The following is a 25,486-nucleotide window of genomic DNA, read 5'->3' as shown; positions in this document are numbered from 1 at the left end:
TGAAACCTGTGGTGTTATAGGCCAGACAGGAAGAACAAGAGGGAGTAGAAATTGGTCTTTCTTCAGGGCAATAATATAAACTGCTTCCGCTTCCATCCTCCCAACTTTCCCTTTCAGCAACCCTATACCAAAGAGAGATCTCATGTGTCATTTACATGGTGGAGACAGCCACTCAGTGCTCTACTCCCTCCATCACCTTACATACCTTCCAGCCCTCAGGGAGGAAGATGTTCTCCAGCTCTTACAGAAGGTGCCAGCCAAGGACGTCCAACCAGAGCATGGTGAGTTGGCAATGGAATAACTTGACTAGGATTTCCTCTTAGGGCAGTCTCGTACATGTTTCTTCCAGCATAAGATTTATCTGGATGTGATTGCTGAGATCTGTCAAGAGAGTGGTCCCTAGATGTCTTCTAAATTAGCACTGTTTGTCCCAGATTCTGGGATGTAGGAGAATTCCTCCCCTTTCTTGGCAAGGTGAAGGGGATCCCATGATCATAGTCCCTCATTCTTTCCCTCCTTGCGGAACCACCTCAGGAACCAGTAGCATACCCTCATTCCAGTGAAACTGCCCTTTGAATTCACAGCATTGTCATTGTTTGTACAAATTCATGGTGAGAATTCATGCTTCATAAGCTTTCTCACTGCACATTTTGTACCTTCGTTTCCTCCCATATCTTCTTCATACTGCATTGAACAGGTCAAGAGGTTTAGAAGAAAGACTTCCCTGAAAGAATAACAAAGCCTGTTTTAACCTTGGATCTTTGCTTAAGTTCAAGACCCCATTAAGAAGCTCTTTCTTTTTATTTTTAATTGACACATAATAATTGTATATATTTATGGGGTACAATGTAATATTCCAATATATGTTTGTATTGTGGAAGAACCTCTTTCTTTTTGCTCTCAAAAATCTTACCATAGTGTAGTCACAACCTTCCACACAGGCCATGGACACTTGCCTTTGATAGAAACAAACTTTCCCATATGGCAGTAGATGTTTCCCAGCCTAGATGTTGCTTTGATTTACTTTGCAAAAGGACCTACCACTAATTGGAAAATGAGTGTTACTGTATTCCATATATTTTTCTGGAAAGACAGGCACCTGTTTAGTAGATTTCCTAAAGGAGCTGAAATTCTGGCTTCTACATACAAGTATAAAAGCTTTCTAAGAAAGTATCTTAAATCTGATCCCTGGTGACCCACTGAGACACACTTGAAACTTGAACTTAGAAAAACCAAAAGAGAGACAATAATAGGGCTGGAACTAGGGTGAGGCAAGAGAGACATCTAGGGTGCAAAATTTAAGGAAGCACTCGCTCTCAGGTGCTTTCAGGTTCCGGCTCTGGACAATAATGTCATGTAGAGGTCATGTGACATGCAGAAGGGAGATTGGTGGGGGAAAGGAAATGGAGAGGACTGAAAGTTGATATTGGCTAGAGGAAAAGGCTTGGAGGGGACACAGATAAGGCTGACAAAATAGAGAGAGGGTAAGATCCTACAAGTGGACCTGTAAGTATGGCATCTCTTTGCCTCAGCCATACTTGCAGCCCATGCCTACAAGAATTAACTCTTAAGTTCTTCCCGTTTCTCTCTACAATTCAGATTCAGCTGATGCCCCAGTCCCTGAGCACCTGAGCCAGGGTCAGAACCTGACACTCTACCAGGGCTTCTGTGCCATGAAGTATGCTATCTATGCCCTCTGTGTTAACTCACACCAGCACTCCCAGTGCCAGGACTGCAAAGACGCCCCCTCTGAGGACCTGGCCTTGGCTGCGGAGCCAGCAAATGACTCTCTCTCCTCCCAAGGTACAGTGCTTCTCCCCATCCCTGGCATAAGCTGGTAACAGCCTATCCCAGAGAGTGCTTCATGTGGTTACTCTTTTCCACCAGGATGGGGGGTCGGGGAGTGGCCTTGATTTTACAGTGCCCAGGAACAATTTCATCCATTTCTTGGCTTCCATGAATCAAAGGGACATGGAGAAAGCAAGTGACTTGCTTAAGTTTTAATCGAGTCTAATCACCTAGAGCAGCATTTTCCAAATAATTTTTTTTTTTTAAACTACAGTCCACAGTAAGAATGACATTTCTCATCACACTCCAGTTTGCACTTATACGTATATAATTTGTGTGTTTATATATGTGTGTGTATATGTATGTTTATGTGATACATAAACTGAAACTAAGTTTTAAGAACCAATACTTACTCTTCCAAATGGAGTTACACTCAATTATTTTTCTGTTTTGTTTCATTTTTTTTTAATGCATCCCTCTGAGTTGATTTCATGAGTCACAACCTACAGTGTGAAAAATATCAACCTAATGTCCTATCTTCTCTCATTTCCCTTAATAACTTATAAATCCTTAACTTGCCTTCTGTGACTAGTAGTCATTTATCTCTCTCTTCTGGCTTTGGAATAGACCTTCATCTCTGAACGTAATCATTTTCTGACTTGAGTATCTTAGATCTTAGACTTGAGTTTCTTAGATCTAGGAAGTCTATGACCACCCTTAGTGTCACAAAAGTGAAAATAGAATTGAGGAGTAAGGAGGCTGCATGCCACCTTCATTCCCAAAACTGAAATATGGAATACTTATAAGAGATGGGGAATAATGTAAAATTTAAGAAGCAGAAACAAAATAATGTGTTCAGTAAGCCTTACTTTTAAAGTAGCAAAATCTTTCCACGAATCATACATGCTGAGTAGTCTCTCCTATTCTTCTGACTGTAACCTCAGTTCTCTTAGTCATTAAACAAATAAATAATTGAATTAAAGTAGTGAGAATGTTTGACTCCAGCAAATAATGTTTCCTAATGTTTGCATTCTCTCTCTGGCCTCTTCTCTTAAACGTGCTTCTTTAGGTGCTTCAGATCTCTTCTCAACCTACCTGGCCAGGTGTCAGCAGTATCTGCGTAGTATTCCTGACTCTTTGTGCCTGGAACTTCTGGAAAACATCTTCTCTTTGCTTTTCATCACTTCTGCTGATCTTCACCCAGAGCCCCACCTGCCTGAGGACTATGCTGAGGATGATGACATTGAGGGGAAGGTCCCCAGGGGTTTGAGGTCCCCATCAGAGAGCCCTCAGCACATAGCACAGCCTGAGAGGAAATCAGAACGGGGTTCCCTGGGAGTCTCCAAGAGCCTTGCTTATACAATGCCAAGCTGTCTAAAGGCAGAACCAAAAGACAGTTACCCAGGGCCTCATGGGCCCAGCTTTTTGGACCTAAAGCACTTTACTGCTGGTATCAGTGGATTCCTGGCTGATGAATTTGCAATAGGGGCCTTCCTCAGGCTTCTCCAAGAGCAGCTGGATGAGATCAACAGCCACAGCCCCCCTGAGAAGCCAAAGCTGCTAGAAAGTCAGAGCTGCTCAGGAAGTAGAGATGGGCTGCACAGCCGCCTGCACCGGTTTTCTAAGGTTCTCTCTGAGGCCCAGTGGAGATACAAGGTGGTAACAAGCAATCAAGGCTCAGGTGAGAGGAGGGAGCAGAACTGGTGGGCCCAGAACATAGGGAGGGAGAAAAATCCCAGGAATGTGGGAGAGAGCCAGAAGTGCACGGGAATCACACACCATAACAGGGTATATCACCACAGCAATCAGCATCAGAACACTGAGGTATTGCTCCATGTCTCAGAGCCCAGTGCAGATCTTCCCCTACCAGTTACCCCAAGAGGTAGGTCAAACAAAGTTGATGACTCTTCTGTCTGTCACTTGGGTTTGTTGTTTCAGAGGAGCAACCTTCCCGAAGATACCAGCCTGTTGCCACACGGCACCCCAGTCTCCGCAGGGGTCGTCGGGCAAGAAGGAGCCGAGCAGGTAATCTGAAGAGTTCTCTCCCCATGCCTTGATCCTGTGCACTAGGCAAGTGGTATATTGCCACTTGTCTAATATTCTTTAAGATAGAGCACATGGTCAAAACAAACAAGTGTTGTAAGGTTATCCTGGTCCCACTCCCCCAAGGTAACCCTTGTTAATAGTTTCTTACATATCCTTCCAGAAATTTTTCATGCAATACAAACACATATATCTTTTTATATGCAAGAGACATCATACTATATATTGAGAACTGAAGCTTGCTTTTTTTCACGTATATCCTTTTATATAAACAGATGTATCATACTATATATTCACTTATCATTTTAAAGGATGCTTAGCATTCCATTGTCATGTATGCTCTGTTCATGGACATTTAAGTTGTTGCCAGTTTTTTAGTTTTATAAACAATGCTAGAGTGAAAAACCTTGTACTTGTCTGTGCATACTTGTGTGAGTATAGGATAAATTTCTAGCATTAGAATTGCTAGGTCAAACATATATGGATATGAAATATGGGCAGATATTACCAAATTTGTTAGAAAACGGTGGACCAGTTTATATTTCTACCAGCTGTGTGTGATTGCTTATTTGCATATACATTCGTCAATGATTCATAGTATCAGATTTTTTTAAATCTTCACAAATATAATTAGTACAATAATGATGTATCATTTAATATTAAATTTTTAGTTTGAGATTGGTTGTTTTTTCATATAATTATTGGCCTTTTATATTTTTCTGTGAGCTGCTTAGTCATGTCTAAGGTCCGTTTTTCTATTGGGTTCATCTTTCTGGTTGAATTGTAGAGAGCTCTTTGTACGTTAAGGAAAATTTTTGTCATAATTTGCCATTTTTTTCCTCTATTTTGTCTTCTGATTCTGTTATGGGTTTTTCCTAGAGGAGTTTAATACAGTCACTTTATGCAGGAGAATTAAATTTTTAGATAATCAAATTTCCGTTATGTCTTTTGGTGCTGATCTTTTAAATCATTAACAGGGGATTTGTAAGAGTTTCCCATGTGCTAAACAGTACTACATATCTTGAGGGAGGTGGATGAGACATAAACCAGGCTTTTGCCTTCAAAGAATTTATAACTTACCTGCATAGATAGTGTACATGAAAAACTTAACTGACCTGAGGCACTGCCTGAAAACAGAAGAAATCTCATCAAAGGGGAGATCAGCATGGCCTACAAAAGTCAGAGAAACAGATTTTATAGAGGAGTTTACTCTAGAACTGAGCTCCACAGAATGAATAGGCTCTATTTAAGTGGCAGCAAGAAAGGGGAACACAGTGGGAAGAGTGGAGGATGCCATGAGAGAAATCTGGAAAAACTTGATGGATGGGTTGCTAAGGTCCTTAAACTGCTAAATTAATTGGCTTGGGTCAGAAGGCAGAGTATGCATTCACTTGACTCATCCAGCCTAAGAATGTGCAACCCATCATCTTTCCTACCAGCTGTATGTTTCTTCTGAAGGGCAGCCCAGACAGTGAGCCAAGGGGACTGTCTTGTGTGGTGCTGTATAGTCCTTGAATGACCACACCAAGGAATAGCAAGCCTTCACTTGCAAGCCCTAGCACTTCAGGAAAGCTGGGATTGAGAAGAAGCTTTTCCTCCAGGGTTCTGAATATTGTAGTCTTTGGCAGTTCAGGTCTTATACTTTGTCCTCATATTCAAGTATGAGGACACCTTTTTTCTATGTCAGAAAATGTTGTGACCCTCCTTTGTACCCTATTATTTCCTGGTCGTAATAGTTGTGCTCTTATTTTTTCATAATATTGCCAGTGCTTAGTGAACAGATGGTGGTCACAGAACCCTAGAAGTAACTTGAAAGCTCCTGGAGCTCTGAGACCCACAGATTGGGAACCACCGGTCTAAGCTACCACCCTCGTGAGCATTTGGGCCATATTAAGCCCACCCTTTGCGTTTCATCTATAGGAGCTTGTGTTTTGCTGTAGAAGGAGCAACAGGTATAATAGTTACCCATTAGCCTCTCACTCTTAACTATACAGATCTTGGCTTTCAAGCCATCTTAGCACTTTCTACACTACAAGGAGTTGATAATTGATTGTCTCTGTTCTTCCTAATACCTCTAGATGGCCGGGAAAGAGCGTCCAACCCATCTCTGGAAAGTACAAGTAGTGAGCTGAGCACAAGCACTTCAGGTATGTGGGTCCCAACCAGTTGCCAACTTCAGCAGCTTTGCTCTGATACAGAGTTGCTGTACACCATGGTGTAAAAACCAGGACTGAGCAGTTCACATCTATGTTCAGGAAGGTTTGTTCTGCAGATGGCCAAACAGATTTCAGCTGGGAAAAGGGCTATTTCACTCTCAATTGAGTTACCCTTCAGCTGAGAGAAACAGGTGAATACCCAGGGAAGATAGATGGTACTTACACATCTTGTATTCAAAGATGATGGCATAGGTTTGCCCTTCATTTAAAAAAAAAAAATCAAGACCCATTTACAGATCTTTTAGAGAAGGACCTTGAAGAGTTAAGAGTTTGGTGGCAAATGGCAGTAGGATAGTTTTTCCTCAATTTCTGTTGCCTCTCTGGCCCCCCATATTCTCATGTCCCAACAGAGGGAAGTCTGAGCGCTGTGTCTGGACGGAATGAGCTGGATGCCCATTTGCAGCCCCAACCTCAGAGTTCAGTCATCCCCATGATGTTCTCCCCACCTGAGTCACTGCTGGCATCCTGTATCCTCCGGGGGAACTTTGCAGAAGCCCATCAGGTAAGGGGAGCTTAGGCCATCCCGTTTCATAGTGAAGAATGCTAGGTCAGTCCCTGTTTCACAGTGGACTGCTAGGCCTCAGGTAAAGTTAGATGCATGTGTGACCAGAGCCACTCAGGAGCAGGAGCAGCAGGAGAGAGATTCCACGTGTCCAGGCCCCGTCCTCTACATTGCGGATTTAGAGATATTGAATTGTTTGTACTTAATATAAACAGTGTTTTAACATGAAAAAGAAAATATCCTGCCACAATCCTACCTTTCAAAACCTTGAAATATTTTTGTTCCTTTCCTTCTCACACATGTGTTTTTATATAGTTAAAAAGCATGATGTAGATAATTTTCAATAATAAATAGAATGTCAGTTCAATATGCAAGAAGTATAGGGAGCTAGAAAACTAAAATATTCATGTCATATAGGGAAAATAGCACTGGAGTCGTAATCAGAAGGACTCTTAACCTTTCTGAGCTTTGATATTCTCATTTGAAAATTAGAGTTAAATACAAGGGTTTGTATCCCCATACCAGCCAGCCACCAAAAAAAAAATTAGAGTTAAATATAATACCTGCTTTTCCTACCTCTGGGAATGTTAAAGGATTATGTATACACTGTGAGAAATACAAGAATCTTCTACTAACTTGATAGCATAAAATACTACTCTTCTAATTTTTAAAACTCTCTTGGTATATTTATGACACTTATGCTGGTTCCTTAACGTGTAGGTCAGAATTTTTCTTTTGTGTGAGTTCAGTTGTTGAGGAATAAATCTAGAAGAAATTTAGGTGATAGAGTAATCTTTGCTCAACTTCTGATCATTTTAGATTCCATCCTTTAATGATAATGATAATTATGATTCTCTGGACAGGACCCTCGCCAGCCTTTCTTGTACCCAAATTCAGAGGAAGTCATCTGGGAGTCCCATGACGCTTTGCCCCTAAATGTCCTTCATTTCTCTTCCTTTCCCTGAGCCTTGATTTTTTTTTTTTTTAATAAAAACTTTATTTATTAACCTGGTTACAGAATAAGTTGTGCATATTTTAAGAAAATACCAAAAAGTATTAACAAGAAAATAAAATTACTTTTAATCCTATTGTATGGAATAACCAATATTAAAAGATGTAGCATATTTCTGGCCAATATTTTTCCAAGATAGATATATATATGTTTTTTATATAGCTGAGATTGTTTTGAATCTAAAACTTTATATAGTGCCTTTTTTACATTACGGTATAAGCATTTAACTGGTAACTGATTTAATGACCTTATAATAGTCTGATCAAGAAGGCACGTTTAACCATTTCCCTGTTGCTCAACATCTAGATTATTTTCAACCTTGTAGTAGTTGTAATAAATAGTGCCAAGATTATCACCTTTACGTATCAAGCCTTTTGAATTATTTCCCTAAGAAAGTTTCTCATAAAAATTACTGAGTCAAAAGGTATAAATATTTTTAAGGCTTTATAGATTGCCAAGCTGCTTTTCAAAAAAGTTGTGACAGTTAATTCTACATCATCCTGAGAATTAATTTTTATACTTTGTAGCGCTAGACACAAAATGGTATTGTTACTTAAATTTCTGGATTACTGGCAAGGGAAAACATTTTCTCGTTTATGTATTAGTCATATGTATTTTGCCTATTTTCTACTGGGGCTTTAGTGGTTTTCTTACTGACTTTTATTAGTTATATTTATATTTAATCTACTCTTTTCTCAGTACTCTTCTGACCCTACAAAACTGACATCTTGGGGCCATAGTCTAATGATTGGCAAGATCTCTTCTCTCTAGACATTCACCAACGTCAGTGGGTCCACCACAGCCCACACTCCTCCCTTTCCTGTGACAGGTCATGTTCACATTTGACCTGAAGTCTTCACCCAGCTCTGGGGAACTGATGTTCATGGAGCGCTACCAGGAGGTGATCCAGGAGCTGGCCCGAGTAGAGCACAAGATTGAAAACCAGAACTCAGACGGGGGTGGCAACACCATTCGGAGAACTGGCAGTGGCCGCTCAACTCTACAGGCCATTGGCAGTGCTGCAGCAGCAGGTCAGGCTTCCATTCACCATAGGTGGTGAGGTAGACGGGGGATGTGGGCATAAGGGGAGAAACCACCAAGTCATAGGTTCTTCATGAGGCTGAGCGGAAATCCAAAGCAGGACACCTGCCTTGAAAAACAGCAATCCTGACACATTTAGAATAATTTTCTAGCTGCACCAGCATCCCTGACCAGAGTGTTCATGTTCCTGCCACTCGAGCTATTCCTTTAGCTCATCCTATGTGACCTAAACTGAAGAGCATGAATGCTGTTTCCAATGTGTTTTGATGGCCGCTATCTCAGACTTCAGGAGATGGTTGGGAGTTTACTTCATTCCCATATAATTAGTCAGGGATAAAGCGTACTTTTTTTTACTGTTCCATAAATTGAAGAAGTAGTTTATTAACATTTACGGCCTGGGATTCACTGGTCTCAATTCTCAATCTTGGCTGCACTGCAAAACATTTTATCTTTTTATTATTTCTTCAAAGTGGGCTCTTATCCCACTTTTTCACATCTCTTACTGGTCTAGGCTCTGAATATCAAGTTACCATCCCGCATTGCTCCTTCCATATTCTCCCAGAAATTTTCTAAGCTTATTCAAAAGAATATATGCACATCCTTTTTGATTTTAATATAAATGAGCTCTTATGACAAATACTGTTGTTTACCTTGCTTTTTCAGCAATGTACTTTAGAGATCTTTTCTGATTAGCACACACAGATACATCTCATTCCCTGTCATCCTACATTTAGATCCCATTTGGAAGAAGCCCTCCCTCATGTGAGCCATTCTGAGTTTCTCTTGGCCTTCCTTTTCATGCCATTGTTTTGATGCTGTAAGAGCAGGCAGTCATGATGGTGCTAATATACATAATAACAGTATTCTGTACAGAAGAACCTCAAACACTTTTTAAATAACTACTTTTCATAATAAAAGTAGTAGTTAGAATCATTTTAACCCCTTGCTTTTTACTCCACTGCTGGGTGTCCAGGGATGGTATTTTACTCCATCTCTGATGTGACCGACAAGCTACTCAGCACCTCTGGAGACCCCATCCCCACGCTCCAGGAGGACTTTTGGATAAGTAGTACCCTGATGGAGCCCACTGCTCCCCTGAGAGAGGTTCTGGAAGACCTTAGTCCCCCTGCCATGGCTGCATTTGACCTAGCTTGCTCTCAGTGCCAGCTCTGGAAAACCTGCAAGCAGCTCTTGGAAACAGCTGAGCGGCATCTGAACATTAGCCTTGAAAGCCGGGGTGAGTGTGCTTCTTTAGCTTTATCTCTTAATTCTCAAATGAGGCGTTGGGTTTCTGTGCAAGAAGAAAGTAGTTATTGGCAGAGGGGAGGATAGGGAGACATCTGATAGCATACATATAATCTGTTGGGAGTTTCACCTTCTTAATAGACAGCAATCTTCAGTTATTTTGGGAAATGATTTTGTGGTTTATAGACAAATTAAAGGAAGAAATATACATCCAAAAATGACAAATGGGGGGAATCTAGACTTTTTTCTTTTCGCTATTATCATCGTCATCAAAGAGTAAATGTTTTAAAAACCTACTATGGGAGGATTTATAATGAAAAGTTCCCCATCCTCACAGGCAGTTGGGTTTTTAGTTAATTGCTAAGTAAAATACCTACATGCTATTTCTTGATTTGTTCATTTTAGTTACCTTTTGACTTCATGCCATGTTAATAAAGATACAGCAGACTACACTATCCCCTTTTTGCCTCTCTCTAAATTGCCTTTGTAACTTTAAACAACATATTTAATCCCCTCTTCTTTTAAACTATACAGTTAATCCTCTATTCCTCATTGCACCAATTTTTAGTAACAGTGCTAGGAATAGGGTAAATGAGTGAGGCATTCACCTTGGACACAAAATTTAAGGGAGCTCAAAAAAACTGTTCAAGATTAATAATATTTTAATCCAAAATTTTTAAAAATAAAAATTAATGCAAAAATGGTATGTATGGATTTTGTGCCTTCAGACTGCATGCCCCCTCCTGGGTGACCCTCACTTAATCTAAAACCTGGAACCATCTTGAATTTGTAAACCAGGTGTAAGGGAAAACTTAGTGGATCACAGTTGAAAGGAGGATCATACTTTGAGATTAATAATGTCCCAGAATGTGTATATGGTATTCTTGGAGGAATCATGTATATGAAGATAGAGGTATGTGAAGACAGAATTAGGCAAAGTTCCACTCTCCACCCATCCTTGATACATGCACCAAACATTGGAAGGGCTGAGCAGTGGGAGAAAGGAGCCTGTTTTGCTTAGTAATATGGAGGGAGGAATGGTGAATAGGTTGTGTTTGGGACCCCCCCGGGACCCTCCCAGGTTCTATGATTCTTTAGGAGACCTCACAGGACTCAGCATCCAGTCATACTCACAGCTAAGGTTTATTTCAACAAAAAGATATAAAGCAAAATCAGCAAATGGAAAAGGCTCAAGGGGTAAAATCTGGAGGAAACCAGGCACAAGCTTCCAAGAGTCCTCTCCTTGTGGAGTCATACTGGACATGCTTATTCCTCCAGTGATGAGTTGTGACCAGCTCTTTCAAAGTCTTGTCTAGGAGGAAGCTTATTAGAGACCCAGTGCCCAAGGGTTTTACTGGGGGCTGGTGACAAAAGCACCCCCTGCCTAGCACATACCAAAATTTCAGACTCCCAGAAGGAAAGCTGGTATTCAATATAAACTGTATTATACAAATAATTTAGGCATAGTGACTACTCTGATCGTTTAGGGGACATTTTATATCAGTGCAGGAAACTACCAGTCAAGTCCACAGACATCAGCCAGGGGCCAATCTTGCAAGCAGGCCTAAGGTTAGCAGTCTCAGGCCTGCTAAGTTAACTTTTCTGCACACCTCTCCGAGTCACTTCTGAGCTATTAGTTAAAATGTCCTTTGGTGTTCACATAGTCCTTCTAAAAAAGTATACTGTGGCATACACAATGCTGTTTTTGTCCAATAATTTGCTTCCCCCTCATCTCATATTTATATTCTAAAATGAAAGGAAGTATTATTCAAGCTGTTAATAGGTGAGACAGTTTCACATCAATCAATTAGAATTTAATTTAGTATCTACTGTGTTTTCAGATTATCCCAAGTATATGGGGGTATAAGAGAGGTCTAAGAAATAATCTCTGTCCATAAAGTTGTTATTAGTCCATTGGGGGTGTCAAGATACCACTTAAAGAAATTAGAAAAGAGATCAAGTCCATGGCTAAGGGAAGTACCAAGGCAAACCCCCAAGAAGTACCAGATTGGCTTGGGATAGCAATTCACAGGAGTGCCAGAGATTACGAATCTGCTGCTGTTGACAGCTGAGGCACCTTGCCAGAGGTGGTCCTGGAACCTCGGTCGTGGAATAAGCCAGGTTTGCTGGTCATCACCGAAAATGGCGCAGCATATATTTCCTCCTTAATATTGGAGAAGATAAAATTTCATAAGTAAATACAGGACTAAGTATCAGTCTCTGAAAGTACCTTATCTTTTCTGCATTCCCTCTTCCTTTATTTCCAGGTCGACGGCTAGACCACGTGCTCCTCAATGCTGATGGCATTCGAGGTTTTCCAGTTGTTCTTCAGCAAATCAGTAAGATTCTCAATTATCCACCTATGTCAGCTGGACAAACTAAATCAGGTGAATGGCTTTTCTCCCTTTTTCTTCCCTCCTGGACTTGGATCATTAGGTCAGCAGCAGACTTCACTTTTTCTTTCTCATTTGCTTTCTACAGAAAATGTAGAAGAAAAGGGAGGAGTCCCTCCACGCTGCAGCATCACTGAGCTGCTTCAGATGTGCTGGCCCAGCCTAACTGAGGACTGTGTTGCCAGCCATGCCACCCTCTCCCAGCAGCTGGATCAGGTCCTTCAGTCTCTCAGAGAGGCACTAGAGCTGCCAGGTAGGGGGCTGTCTGCTCAGCAACAGATAGAGGCTGAACTGGAGAGAGGAAACAACTGAGAGTAGAGGAACACTTTGGAGTCGAGGCTTAGGTCTCCAGAACTGGGTTCTACCAACCCTTTAGTTAGCCAGGGCATGTCTCATAACTTCACCCATTTCCCCACCTCTCAATTGAAGGGATAGTTAACACTCCATTTGCTGAAACATTTTTCTTATTCCTAATGAGTGAATATTGATCAACTCTTTCCCAGAAGATTGCTGTCTCTTCATAAAAGCTGTCTCTTCACCCAGAGACACTACAGTGAAAAACAAAACATACACCCTGATTTCTCCAGACTCAAAGGTCTTCCTGGCTGAGAATCACTTGTACAGGTGACCAACTTAGGATTTTATATCTGCCTTGTAAGTGCAGCGCCCAGGCTATAGGGAGCCCCATGCGGTATAGAGCCCCATGCACCCAGTTTACATACTGGGTCAGAAATTGACTCAAAGCTGGATATACAGACTAAAGCCAATGTCCCTTCTCCTGCTATAACTCCTCTCAGAGCCCAGGAATACTCCACTCTCTTCCCTAGTGGAGCAGGCAGCCCAGAAAGCCCTGGAGGCAGAAGCCCACCCTGTGCACATTCAGACTCAGCTCCTCCAGAAGAACCTGGGCAAACAGACCCCAGCAGGCAGCAGACAGACTGACTATGTGGGCACCTTCTTCAGTTACTGCACGACGCTTGCTGCACTTCTCCTTCGGAGTTTGAGCTCTGAGCCTGGTAAGTAGCAAGAAAGAGGAAATGGAATCATGACTGGCCTGCAAGTGTTTAGGGCAAGAAGGAGGAAAGATACTCGATTAAGAGGTTCTGGGTACATCAGTAGTCAAGGACACTAGATTTGTAAGGTCCTCCACTCTTATTCATTCCCTTTTATCTCTGTTTTATTCATCTCTGTGCTGGTACAATCGTACAGTACATGGGCATACTCAATAAGTTTTCGTGGAATTAGTGACTCAAAAATATTTCTGTCAGACCTTTGTTCCGTTGCGGATTTGAGGACCTGCAGAGGAATCAAGTCTCTGATATAAGTACCAGATTCTTACTTGAGTCCTAAGAGTGAGTACTGCATGTACTTCAGCCAGGTTGGAGAGACTAGGAGTGAGCTGTCTATGGCTGGCCTTCCCACTGAAGTTTGGCGGGAAAAGTCTTTAGAGCAGTGTTAAGGTATAGATAAACTTGTGGTCAGGGTCATGTTGACAATACTTTTTACCAAAAATGAATCAGCAGAAGGCTTCTCAATGTTGTCTTCATTTTGACACCATCCTAATTTACTGTTCTAGGAAATAGGGCTCTGAACTATTGCAGTCATTGGTGCAAACAAAGGTCACTTTCTTTACCTTTGCAGATCATATGGAGGTCAAGGTAGGAAATCCCTTTGTTCTCCTGCAAGAGAGCTCTTCCCAACTGGTGTCACATCTCCTGCTTGAGAGACAAGTTCCCCCAGACAGGTAGGAGCCACCCCCTGCGTGTCAGCCATGGGCCTCCCTGATTATTTCATCAAGGAAACCAAGGGCTCAGTGGGGTTGTGCTTGGGTTCAGTACAGAGAGTGGGGATTTCTTCCAGACTTTCCCCTTAATTTGCATTGACTCTTATGCAGCTGTGTTAAAATTCAACGGGCCTTGTTTCTTTCTCTTTCTTGCCACCTCTAACATTTATATTGCAGGTATGAAGTTTATGGATCAATTTTCACTTATAGATAGGCAAAAATCCAAAAATTTGATAACACAATAGTTGGTTAGGCTGTAGGAAAATGAGCATTGTCAGAGACTACTGATGGGATATAAATTGGTACAGTCTCTGTCAAAAGAGAATTTGTCAATATCTATTAAAGTTACAAATTTATGTGCCTTTTGACCTAGCAATCCACATTGGAGAATTTATCCTGCAGCTTTATTATACACATGAAAAGTGATGTATGTGCAAAATCATTTTCTTACAGCCTTATATGTAATAGAAATTTATCAGAAAAATCCATTGTCCACTAATAGGAGACTAGTTAAGTTATGGTTCATCCTCATAATGGAATACTATGTAGCTATAAAAAACTAACGAGGGTCTTCTCTATAGAGGAATATGGATAGATCTCCCAGATATATTATTAAGTGAAAAAGCAAGGGGCAGAGCAGTGTGTCTAATGGGCTACCTTTTGTGCTTTTTTTACAAAAAGAGGGGAACTGTTAAGAGCCTTCATCTACATTTGCTTGTGTAAGCATAAATTGTGAGATTGGGTGATAGTGCCAGTGTATTCAGGCCTTGCATGCCCTCTGCTTCTGTCCTTCCAGGCTGGCAGCCCTTCTGGCCCGAGAAGGTCTCAACCTAAGTGTGCCACAGGTCATCGTCAACTGCTGCTGTGAGCCCCTTGCACTTTGCTCTTCCCAGCAGAGCCAGCAGACATCATCCCTTCTGACTCACCTTGGCATCCTGGCCCAGCAACATACCTCCCACTGCCTGGATGACCTCCCACTTTCTACACTAAGCTCCCCACAGCCAGCCAAGAATCCCACATTGGAGAGAAAACCCCAGCCCTCCCCAAGGGATTCATTACCACCAGCTCTCACCTCCTCTGCCTTGGCCTTCCTTAAGTCCCGCTCAAAGCTACTGGCTACGGTGGCCTGCCTGGGGGCCTCCCCAGCTTTAAAGATCACCAAGCCCAGCTTATCATGGAAGGAGTTTCGTGGCCGCAGGGAAGTGCCTCTGACTGCAGAGCAGGTAGCGCGGGAGTGTGAGCGCCTTCTGGAACAATTCCCTATGCTTGAGGCCTCTCTCCAGGCTGCCTGGGAGCCACTACGAGGGTCCTCTGAGCAGGTGCAGAGTCTGGCAGCAAGTCTCTGTGGTCAGGACAGTCTTTCTACTGTCCTCCTTGGCCTGCATTCTCCGATTGCCCTGGATGTGCTGACCAAGGCCTTTGAGGAATCCCTGGTGGCCAGAGACTGGCCCCGGGCCCTTCAGCTCATTGAAGTGTACGGGCGAGATATGGACGATTTGAGCAGCATAAAGGATGCAGTCCTGAGCTGTGCTGTGGCATGTGGTGAGCAGAAAGCTATGCCTCCCTCTTTCACTAGTGGTAATAATAATATTTAGCATTCACTGAGTATATCGTCTCATTTAATCCTCACAATAATTCTAGAGAAAAGTACCACCAAAACTTCATGTTACTGAGAGGAGATCAAGGCTCAGAAAGGTTGGGAAACTTGCCCGGGATGGTAAGTGGTGGAGTAGAGCTTACAGCCAAGTCTATCTGACTTTAGAACGGGCACTCATAACTAATATTCTCAATCCTGAATATCATAATCATTGGGAAATTCTATAAACTACAAATATCTAGGCCCCACCCCCAGAGGCCCAGAATGGGTTTCAGGCAGGTGTTTACTTTAAAATGGGGGTCAGCAAACTTTTCTGTAAAGGACTTTGTAGACCATATGATCCTGGTCATAACTACTCAGCTCTGCTATCATAGCATGAAAGCAGCCATAGTCAACACACAAAGGAATGAGCATGGCTATAGTCTAATAAAACTTTATTTAAAAAAATAGCTTGTGGGTCCATTTGACAACCCCTCCTTTAAAAGCTCTCCAGGAGATTTGATGTGTAGCCAGAGTGAAATGCCAATGAGGTACAACACCTGACTAGGGAGAGCAAGAGGCAGGCGTGTTGTAGGGAATGGCTTTTGGGTAGGAGGCTTGGCTGTCCTTTGGAAAGGAGAAAATCCCTCCTTGAGAAGTAGTGAAATCCACTTACTGACTGTGTGGTCTTGATTACTTGAAGTCTGTTTTTCATATTTCCAAGATCAGATCTATGAAATGGGTGTAGGAGAGATCTACCAAGTAATGATGACAGAGAATATCCAAGAGAGTGAAACCAGTTTACCTGAAATAACTTTCAAGTAGTTATGTATGGCAGAGTGGAAATTGCAGGGAAAACTAAAGTTCCATTAACAAGATGAGTCTGAAACAGTGCTATATGTGCTGCATGCCAAAGCCTAGATAGCTCCATCTCTCCTTCCTTCCTTTTCCTCCTCTCTTTTCTCCTTCCTTCCTCCTCTCCCTTCTGAAAGTCTCATAACTATGATCAGGTTTACATAAAGGGAAACATAGAGGTATAGCATTTTTCCTTTTCATATAATGGTTCCAATCACGCTCTTAGCGCAGTAGGCAGTGCGTCAGTCTCATAATATAATGGTTCCAAGTATAAAAACTATTTAAGGTCACATGGATCTTAAGGATCCTCCAAGCTCCTGTTTTATGAAAGTGAACAAAGCCCTTCTCTTGAGAAGTAATCTGGGCTCTTGGACTCTTCCAGTGCCAGGCTTGCTGCCTCTGGGCATCTTTTTTGTCTTATAGACAAAGAAGGTTGGCAATACCTGTTTCCAGTGAAGGATGCATCTTTGAGAAGTCAGCTGGCCCTACGGTTTGTGGACAGGTGGCCCCTGGAGTCATGCCTGGAGATCCTGGCCTACTGCATTTCAGACACAAGTGTCCAGGAAGGACTAAAGTGTGAGCTGAAGAAGAAGCTGGCAGAGCTGCGGGTGTATCAGAAGGTATGGGCCCTGGCATCAAGAGAAAGGAAACAGGCTTCTCACCCTATTACTTTACCAACTCCAGCCTAGTCTCACATGATGGGGGATTTTAAGAAACAGAAAATGTAGATCTGGGTTTTGCTCTATTCTTAGGTTAATAGTGAGGAGGCCTCCTATCTTGTTCCTGTGTTATTTACTCCTATCATTTTAAATACGTTTGCATCAAAAAAGGATAAAAATAACAAAATTAACATGGGAATGGTGCCTTACAGTTCACAAAGTCTTCTTCACATGTATATTTGAGCTTTATGTATGTTTTATTATACTTATGTATTTTTTAAAGATTGTTTTAAATTTCAGCTAAATTTAAAGAACCATTTTAAAAGGATGTATGACAGTGACAATTTCCAAAGTGAAATATTCTTGTGGGCTAGGTGTTATATTCAAGCTCAAGAGGAATTGGGAGACAGATTTGGGAGGCCCAGCTATACAACAAGTTTAAAATATATGCTAATTTCCCATGTGTCATTGGAACAGAACAGACTCCAGAGCCCTACCAGGGAAAGTGGAAATGGCAGGTGAAAAAGATTTTTTTTTTTTATCCTTCCTCAGCAGTTTTCATGCAGAGCTAAAATGCTGCATGAAAGGTGATCCCCAGAGCACTCAAGCCAGATGAATATCTTGGGTAGCATTTTGAGATAGAGGAGCACGGGACAAGTGACCTCAGAGGGTTGAGCAAGCTGCGAAGCGTGGGAGCCTCTGAGAATTGTCCTCACGAGTGAAAGGCCCAATGGCCTCCCACTCAGTCTTTGCTCCCTGCTCGTTCTTCCCAGATAGGATCACTGTCCTCTCTAGTCACTCTCTGCCCCATTTGTTCTCTTCCTCCTCTTTCCTGGCAAGTTCTGACAGCCTGACTTTGGGGCAGAGAGCTAGGAATGACCCATCCCTGGACATGCCAATGATTTACTTGTTCATGGAGGGAGAGGCTGCAGTGTGTTTGATGGATTTTACTGTTTTTCCTTAGATTCTGGGTTTGCAGGATCCCCCAGTGTGGTGTGACTGGCAGACCCTGAGGAGCTGCTGTGTTGAGGACCCATCAACTGTCATGAACATGATTCTAGAAGCACAGGTACCATTTTCCTGTGTGGTATTCCCCTTCACCCTCCTTTCACAGTTGCAACTCCTTAGCTGGTTGTGTAGACCCCTTTTCATGTATCAATGTCCTCATATTTTAAATAACACCTTTTTTCTTTTTTTTTATTGTGAAATTTGCCAACATACAGATAAGTATAGAGAATGATAAAATTAACACTTTTGTACTATTACCTTTATGTTCATACATGAGATTTTTCTACACTGCATACACTAGTACAGAATGTATACCTAGAAGTAGGATTGCTATATCATCAGGCTTGAGCATCCTTACCTTTACTAAGATGTTACCAAATTGCTCTTTAAATTTATTGTCCCAGTTATACCCCCACTCCCGGTTCCTATTGCTCATATCTTTACCACCTTTTTATATTGTCAAACTATTCACTTTTTGCCAATAGGATAGGATCTCATTGTTTTAATTTACATTTCCATGATTACTAATGAATTTAAATATCTTTTCATGTGTTTGTTGGCCATTCGAGTGCTAAATAGAATTTTATCTACCTTTTAAGAAGCCAATATACCATAGTTCAAAATGTAGATGCTCATTCAAATGTTTATTCATTCAGGAAACATTTATTGAATGCCTGTTGTTTGCCAGTCACTGTGCTATATGTTGGTGCAACAAAGATAATTAAGGTTAATTCTTACCCCAGAGTGGCCCATATTTTGGAGAGAAGAGTGATGTGCGACTCATCCTTAGGTGATTGCAATATAATATACCAAGTGACAGAAGTAAGCCCAGATTGTGGGAGCACAGTCAGGGCACCTAATAGCCTGAGAAACAAGGAAGCATTCTGAAGAAGGCAGCCCCAGTTGTGGGGAGGGCATTCCAGACACCACCACATTGGAATATCTGGACAAAGCCCTGGGAATTCCATTCTCTGAAACTTTAATACAGAGCTCACAAATTTGGGGAGGGGGTGGGGTAGTGAGGGGAGACATGGATGGAAACCAACCCCCAACATGTTAGTTTGGCTCATATAGTATTGGTCTGCAGAACTTTTATTTCTTCACATTGATTTCATTGCCAGAATTTTTAAATAGGGAAATTTATTAATTTTTTTTAAGTTTTTTTAATTTTTAAAAATCTGACAACATACCTTCATATGGCAACAATCAGAGCTATGTAGGTGCTATCTCCTTTGAAGAGTGTCTTCTCAGTCTTTCCCACTGCCTTAGTATCTCCCCAGGGCTCATGTCAAGTGTTGGTCACCCTATATCATCTACTAAGAGGAAAATGATATTAACAGCCTGCTTCAATCATTTTCATAACTAACTTTGCCACCCCAGTCCTTTGAGTTTATGATCTCACTTAGATCCCATAGTGAAGTTTCCATCAGCACTTACCAAATTATTCCTGGGGCTTAGCAGACTCAAGACTCCCGAGAAAAATCAGGCAAAATTTGAATGAGTGACAAGGTCAGTGATTTAAAGGAATTGAAGATGTGTGTGTTTCCTTCTAGGAGTATAGGCTGTGTGAGGAATGGGGCTGTCTATACCCTATTCCAAGAGAACATTTGATCAGCCTACATGGAAAGCATCTTCTCTACCTTCTGGAAAGAAGAGATCATGAAAAAGCTCTGCAAGTAAGCCTGTGATTCTTCCCATTTTTCTTTGAAGGAGGGACAAGGTTAGTCAAATCAGATGGCTTTTTTCATGCCACATTCGATGCAAAGTATGTGCTCCTTCAGGAGCCCTTATGGTCATCCTGAGCAGAAGGTGCCTAGCCCTCCATTGGGTATCAGAAATCTGCTGAATTCTGGTCCTGGCAAAGCCATGGCACATTGGTAAAGCTACAGGGGTGGTGAAAAATGAATGCAGAGAAAGGGTTAATCCAAAATTAATAAAAATGAGTGTAGAGAAAGAGTTAGTCCAAAATGAATAAACCTAAATATTCCTTTCTCAAACAAAACAAGACAGGCCTAAGAATTCTTCAACAGGCCTCAACTTTCTCCTCTACCCTTCTTCTGGAATAGCTCCTGCAAAGAATCCCTGACCCCACCATGTGCCTTGAAGTCACAGAGCAATCCCTCGACCAGCACCCTAGTTTGGCCACTTCTCATTTCTTGGCCAACTACCTCACCACCCACTTCTATGGAGAACTGAATGCTGCCCGACACCGTGAAATCCAGGCGCTGTACGTGGGATCCAAGGTGAGAAGGAAAAGAGGGTGTTGGGAAAGCATGCCTGAGGGAGAGAGGCTGGCCTCACTCCCACTTCAGAACTTGCTCTTTGAGCCGAGCCTGTGGCGCACTCGGGAGGGTGCTGCGCTGGGAGCGCAGCGACGCTCCCAGCGGCCGCGGGTTCGGATCCTATATAGGAATGGCCGGTACACTCACTGGCTGAGTGCCGGTCACGAAAAAGAAAAAAAAAAAAAAAAAAAAGAACTTGCTCTTTCCGTGGCTCTTCTGTCGTGCACTTTCATCCTTGGCCTGTGCTATGTAACATCTTCACCTTACTGGCCCACCATATCTTAGTTGCATCTTCTAGAACTTGTCATTCTATTACTGCCCTGCCTCCAAAGCGAAGTTTGCCTGGTCCTCTTAATTTGTCTTCAGGCTTTCTCCTTGGAGTCTGCTGTATTGATGCTTTTCAATTCTGACCATATATTAAAATCACCTCAACTTTTAAAAAATACCAGTGGTTGACCTCCACCCCAGATCAATTAAAACTGAATGTCTTAGGATAAAACCTGGATATTTTCCAAAGAGATTCTGATGTTCTGATGTGGGGATTTAGAATTACTGCTTGGGGGCCGAGCCCGTGGCGCACGCGGGAGAGTGCGGCGCTGGGAGCGCGCGACGCTCCCGCCGCGGGTTCGGATCCTATATAGGAATGGCCGGTGCACTCACTGGCTGAGTGCCGGTCACGAAAAAGACAAAAAAAAAAAAAAAGTAGAATTACTGCTTGGTAAACTAGTCTGTGCTAATGGGAAAGGGTTATTTGTCGAGATAATTAGATATACCTTTGATGTATAACCTTGAAGACATTGATAGAAGAAATTATGGGCTAAAGTAATCCAGTGAAAGAGAGTTTGGGGGGCCGAGCCTGTGGCGCACTTGGTAGAGTGCTGCGCTGGGAGCGCGGCGACGCTCCCGCCGCGGGTTCGGATCCCATATAGGAATGGCCAGTGCACTCACTGGCTGAGTGCTGGTCACGAAAAAGACAAAAAAAAAAAAAAAAAAAAAAAAAAGAAAGAGAGTTTGGGGAGAGATGGAGATAACATTCTTCTAATTATTCTGATTGACATTTGTATATACTGCCTCATAAACAGAACCAGTGCTAAGGAAGCCATGAATATAACCACTGGCCCACTTGCTAAGAGTTAAACTACATAAAATGTTACTAAAGAATATATACCTTTTTTTTTCCTTTTTGATGCACTGTACTGGGGTAAACTGGGAAAAGTCCGAAAATTGGCAATGAGTAGAACCAGTGAACATATTTCAAGCCTAGTGATCGTGACCTCTAAAGGGAGTTTAGATTCATCATTTACCTATAGAACACTGGAGGAGCCAGGTTTAAGTGGACCACTCACATTACCTTGTTTTGCTCTTTTAAGTAAAGGCTAAGATAGATAGAATGGTGGAATTAAGGGTCAGGCAGAGCTCAATCATACCTGGAGGATCTAGGCCAGGGATCATCAGACTACACCCTGTGGGCCAAATCCAGTCCTCAGCTTGCTTTTGTAAATCAAGTTTTATTGGAACACTGGCACATCCATTCATTTACATATTTGCCTATGGCTGCTCTCATGTTAAACTGGCAGAGTTGAATAGTGGAGACAGAGACCTTATGGACTGTAAAGACTAAAATACGAGGGTACTTCAAAAAGTTTGTAGAAAAATGAAATTAAAAGATAATACAAATCTTTCCATGAACTTTTTGAAGACCCCTCATATTTACTGTCTGACCCTTTACAGAAAAAGTTTACCAGCCTCTCATCCAGGTGAAGGTACTTGGAGTACTTCTTGATTGCCACCTGGAGGATTTAGAGAGGAGTTCAGCCTTCGTCCTAAAAGACTGCTAGCCAGTTTCAGCAGTTGGCTATGGGCCTTCTGGTCTCTGGCATCCTTCCCCTCCCAGTAAGAACCAGTAAGAATTTCAGGTTTCTTCTGAAGTTTTATTTTATCTACTCTGGATCTACCCCACAAACAGGTTCTGTTGACCCTGCCTGAGCAGCACCGGGCCAGCTATTCCCACTTGTCCTGTAACCCCCTGCTCATGCTGGAGCAGCTGCTAATGAACATGAAAGTAGATTGGGCCACTGTGGCTGTGCAGACTCTGCACCAGCTGCTGGTCGGGCAGGAGATTGGCTTCACTGTGGATGAGGTTGACTCACTGCTTTCCAGATACGCCGGGAAAGCCCTGGACTTCCCATGTCCTCTGAGGGAGAAACGATCAGGTAATTGCCAACATCCTAGATGGGGATTCTACATGGAGAAGGAAATACCATGCTACATTCTTAGTTTTAAGTTTCTCCTCTTTTATTATTTTGGGTTGATCAAGTATGAAAGGAATATACTTCATAGGAGAGTAAGCTCTTTATTATAAAGAAGAGTTCTTGGTCTTGGAGGCGGTGACAGGCTAACCAGAATTAAAGGGTGATAGATAACTACTGCATGCATAATAACATAAAGGTTTTGGGGAAAAAACATATGCTGGAAATGGTCTCTGGCCTTGATGTACTAGGCTCTTAAATGTCATCGTTCTATATTGAGAATATGCTTTATTCCCAAGGTCACATTAGATATCACTTGTATGTAAACTGACTCAGCCTCTTCTAGAATAAAGAAAATGAAATAAGTATGGACTGATGTTCCCAATCAGCTCTTTTTTCTTACTTTCTACCCTCCAGGGGCATCATTTAAATGTCTTTGACTTCCCACTGGGCATTTTTATTATGTAAAATCCTAGTGTCCATTTCATTATCTCATGTGTTCAGACATGGTTTGTTTCTTGAGGAGTTTAAGAAACATGCTGTTGGCTTAGAAGTACCTCTACCATTTCTCTTTACACCTGGTAGAAGCATGGTATGATAATCAGAGAGGCCAACGGGGCTTTAAACTAAATGCCTAGAACAGTGAATAAAGATGTTTATGGTAGAAGGATATTTGTCAGGGCCGACCCGTGGCGCACTCAGGAGAGTGCGGTGCTGGGAGTGCAGCGACGCTCCTGCTGCGGGTTCGAATCCTATATAGGAATGGCCAGTGCGCTCACTGGCTAAGTACCGGTCATGAAAAAGACAAAAAAAAAAAAAAGTTGTCATATTTAGGGCTGGCCCGTGGCTCACTCGGGAGAGTGCGGTGCTGATAACACCAAGGCCCCGGGTTCGGATCCCATATACGGATGGCCGGTTCGCTCACTGGCTGAGCGTGGTGCTGACAACACCAAGTCAAGGGTTAAGATCCCCTTACCGGTCATCTTTTCAAAAAAAAAAAAGAAGGATATTTGTCAGCATTTTCCCTCTCTACAGATTCTGTGATTCACCTCCAGGAAGTTGTGCATCAGGCTTCAGACCCTGAGACCCTGTCCAGATCACCATCAGCAGAGTTCTCTCCTGCTGCTGCTCCTGGTAAGAACTGGTTCCAAGAGTTACCCATTTTTCAGTGCAGTTTTGCCTTATTCTGACTTTCTGATTCTTTTGCCTCTTTTTTCATATCTATTTACAACATACTTACTAATTGTTTTTCTTGACTCATTCCAGCCTTGCATATCCCAGAAGATTCAACATATAGTCAATTATGTTATTATTTGTGAGAGTTTGTAAAGTCTCCACAAATACTGAATTAGTGAATCCTGAACCACTGCTCCTAGGGGAAATACGTACATATATATATATATACACACACACACACACATACATACCTCACATAGATTATAAACTCATCCTAGTAGATTCTATTTTGTTTATTTTACAAAAGAGAAAAAGTTCAGAAGTGACTTGTCCCACCCCCTAATGGTTGCCAGAGTTGAGATTCAAACCCCATCCAACTGGCCCCAGAGCTGAGCTTCTTGCATGACCCCATGCTGCCCCTACCATCTCCATCCTCTGGTCATGGCTGTGTAAGAGCTGCCACAACCTCAGCTAAGAACCTCAGTGCCCGGTGGCTCCAAATTTTTGCCACTTGGCCCATGTCTGCCAATGACCACAAAAGCACCACAAGTATTAGTTTTGAGTTACAAATAAATTTTAGCAGTAGGCAAATTCACAAATGTGGAATCTGCTAATAATGAGGATTGACTGTATTCTGCCACCCACCCGGGGCACGAATTCCTTGAAGGCCTCAGCCGTGTCTTAGTCACCCTTGCACCATTCTCCTCCCCCAGTCTTGGGCCCCACTATACAATGGCCTACATTCAGAAGAAGCTCAGAGAGTATTTGTTTTGCCAGATGGTCAGGGGCGCAGGATTCTGGGGAGAGATCTACAGCCTCTCTTCTTCTGGGTGCTGCTAAGAGTCACTACTGTTTTTCAGCTCCCTTTTTCTGTCAATAGCCAACGTTGCTCTGCTAGGTGACAAGAAATCTTAGATACCATAAACCAAAAATTGTGGCATTTTTGGGCCATAGTTTGACAATTAGTCATATTTTACAATAACCAGCAGACCTGAGGAGAGGGCTCAGGTACATGAGCAGTTTCATGCATCTGCATAAGGCAGCCTGAGCAGCTCTGAGTTACGTGTGTGTGTGTGTGTGTGTGTGTGTGTGTGTGTGTGTGTGTGTGTGTGTGTGTACACACGAGTATATACGAAGTGTCTTCAAAAAGTTCATGGAAAAATTGAATTAAAAGATAATGCAATCTTTCCATGAACTTTTTGAAGTATCCTCGTAAGTAAAGAAAAAGCTTTTTATTACAGAAAATGTGCAATTACACGAGAGAGAGAAAAAGCAGTATAATGAAGCCTCATATACCCATTACCCAGCTACAATAATTATCATCTCACAGTGACCATTCTTGTTTCATCTGTACCCCCATCCTTCTACTGGATTATTATGAAGTAAATCCCAGATAGCATATCATTTCATTCATAAATATTTCAGCATAAATCTCTCAAAAAAGGTAAGGACTTTTATAAAGCAAAACTGTAACACCATTATCATATCTAAAAACAAATTAATAATAATTACTAGTAATTACCTAATATCTAATTGGTATTCAGATTTCCCCAGCTGTCTCATAAAGATTTTTTTACAGTTGGTTTTTCTAGAATCAAGATCTAAATAATGTCCACACATGGCATTTGGCTAAAACATCTCTTAAATCTCTTTTAATC

The 25,486-nt window shown here is 42.1% G+C and overlaps 1 protein-coding gene across 3 annotated transcripts in view; it reads left to right on the top strand.

Moving 5' to 3' along the window:
* Positions 1-25,486, top strand: part of ZFYVE26 (zinc finger FYVE-type containing 26) — a 60,653-nt gene that overhangs the window by 11,275 nt on the left and 23,892 nt on the right. For 2 of the 3 annotated variants that reach the window (XM_063088899.1, XM_063088902.1), the window contains exons 9-27: positions 118-281; positions 1,600-1,803; positions 2,858-3,469; positions 3,727-3,813; positions 5,910-5,978; positions 6,398-6,549; positions 8,391-8,592; positions 9,576-9,839; positions 12,115-12,234; positions 12,329-12,493; positions 13,038-13,256; positions 13,882-13,984; positions 14,820-15,565; positions 16,878-17,074; positions 18,078-18,182; positions 19,675-19,797; positions 20,188-20,364; positions 22,370-22,616; positions 23,688-23,786. In XM_063088899.1, coding sequence (XP_062944969.1) covers positions 118-281; positions 1,600-1,803; positions 2,858-3,469; positions 3,727-3,813; positions 5,910-5,978; positions 6,398-6,549; positions 8,391-8,592; positions 9,576-9,839; positions 12,115-12,234; positions 12,329-12,493; positions 13,038-13,256; positions 13,882-13,984; positions 14,820-15,565; positions 16,878-17,074; positions 18,078-18,182; positions 19,675-19,797; positions 20,188-20,364; positions 22,370-22,616; positions 23,688-23,786 — 4,055 coding nt within the window. The remainder of the gene's footprint in view (positions 1-117; positions 282-1,599; positions 1,804-2,857; positions 3,470-3,726; positions 3,814-5,909; positions 5,979-6,397; positions 6,550-8,390; positions 8,593-9,575; positions 9,840-12,114; positions 12,235-12,328; positions 12,494-13,037; positions 13,257-13,881; positions 13,985-14,819; positions 15,566-16,877; positions 17,075-18,077; positions 18,183-19,674; positions 19,798-20,187; positions 20,365-22,369; positions 22,617-23,687; positions 23,787-25,486) is intronic. The other variant, XM_063088900.1, reaches the window with a different exon arrangement.

This window comes from Cynocephalus volans, chromosome 3 (genome assembly GCF_027409185.1).
Source record: "Cynocephalus volans isolate mCynVol1 chromosome 3, mCynVol1.pri, whole genome shotgun sequence".
In the NCBI taxonomy this organism is placed as follows: Eukaryota; Metazoa; Chordata; class Mammalia; order Dermoptera; family Cynocephalidae; genus Cynocephalus; species Cynocephalus volans.
This window is presented reverse-complemented; position numbering and strand designations above follow the sequence as displayed.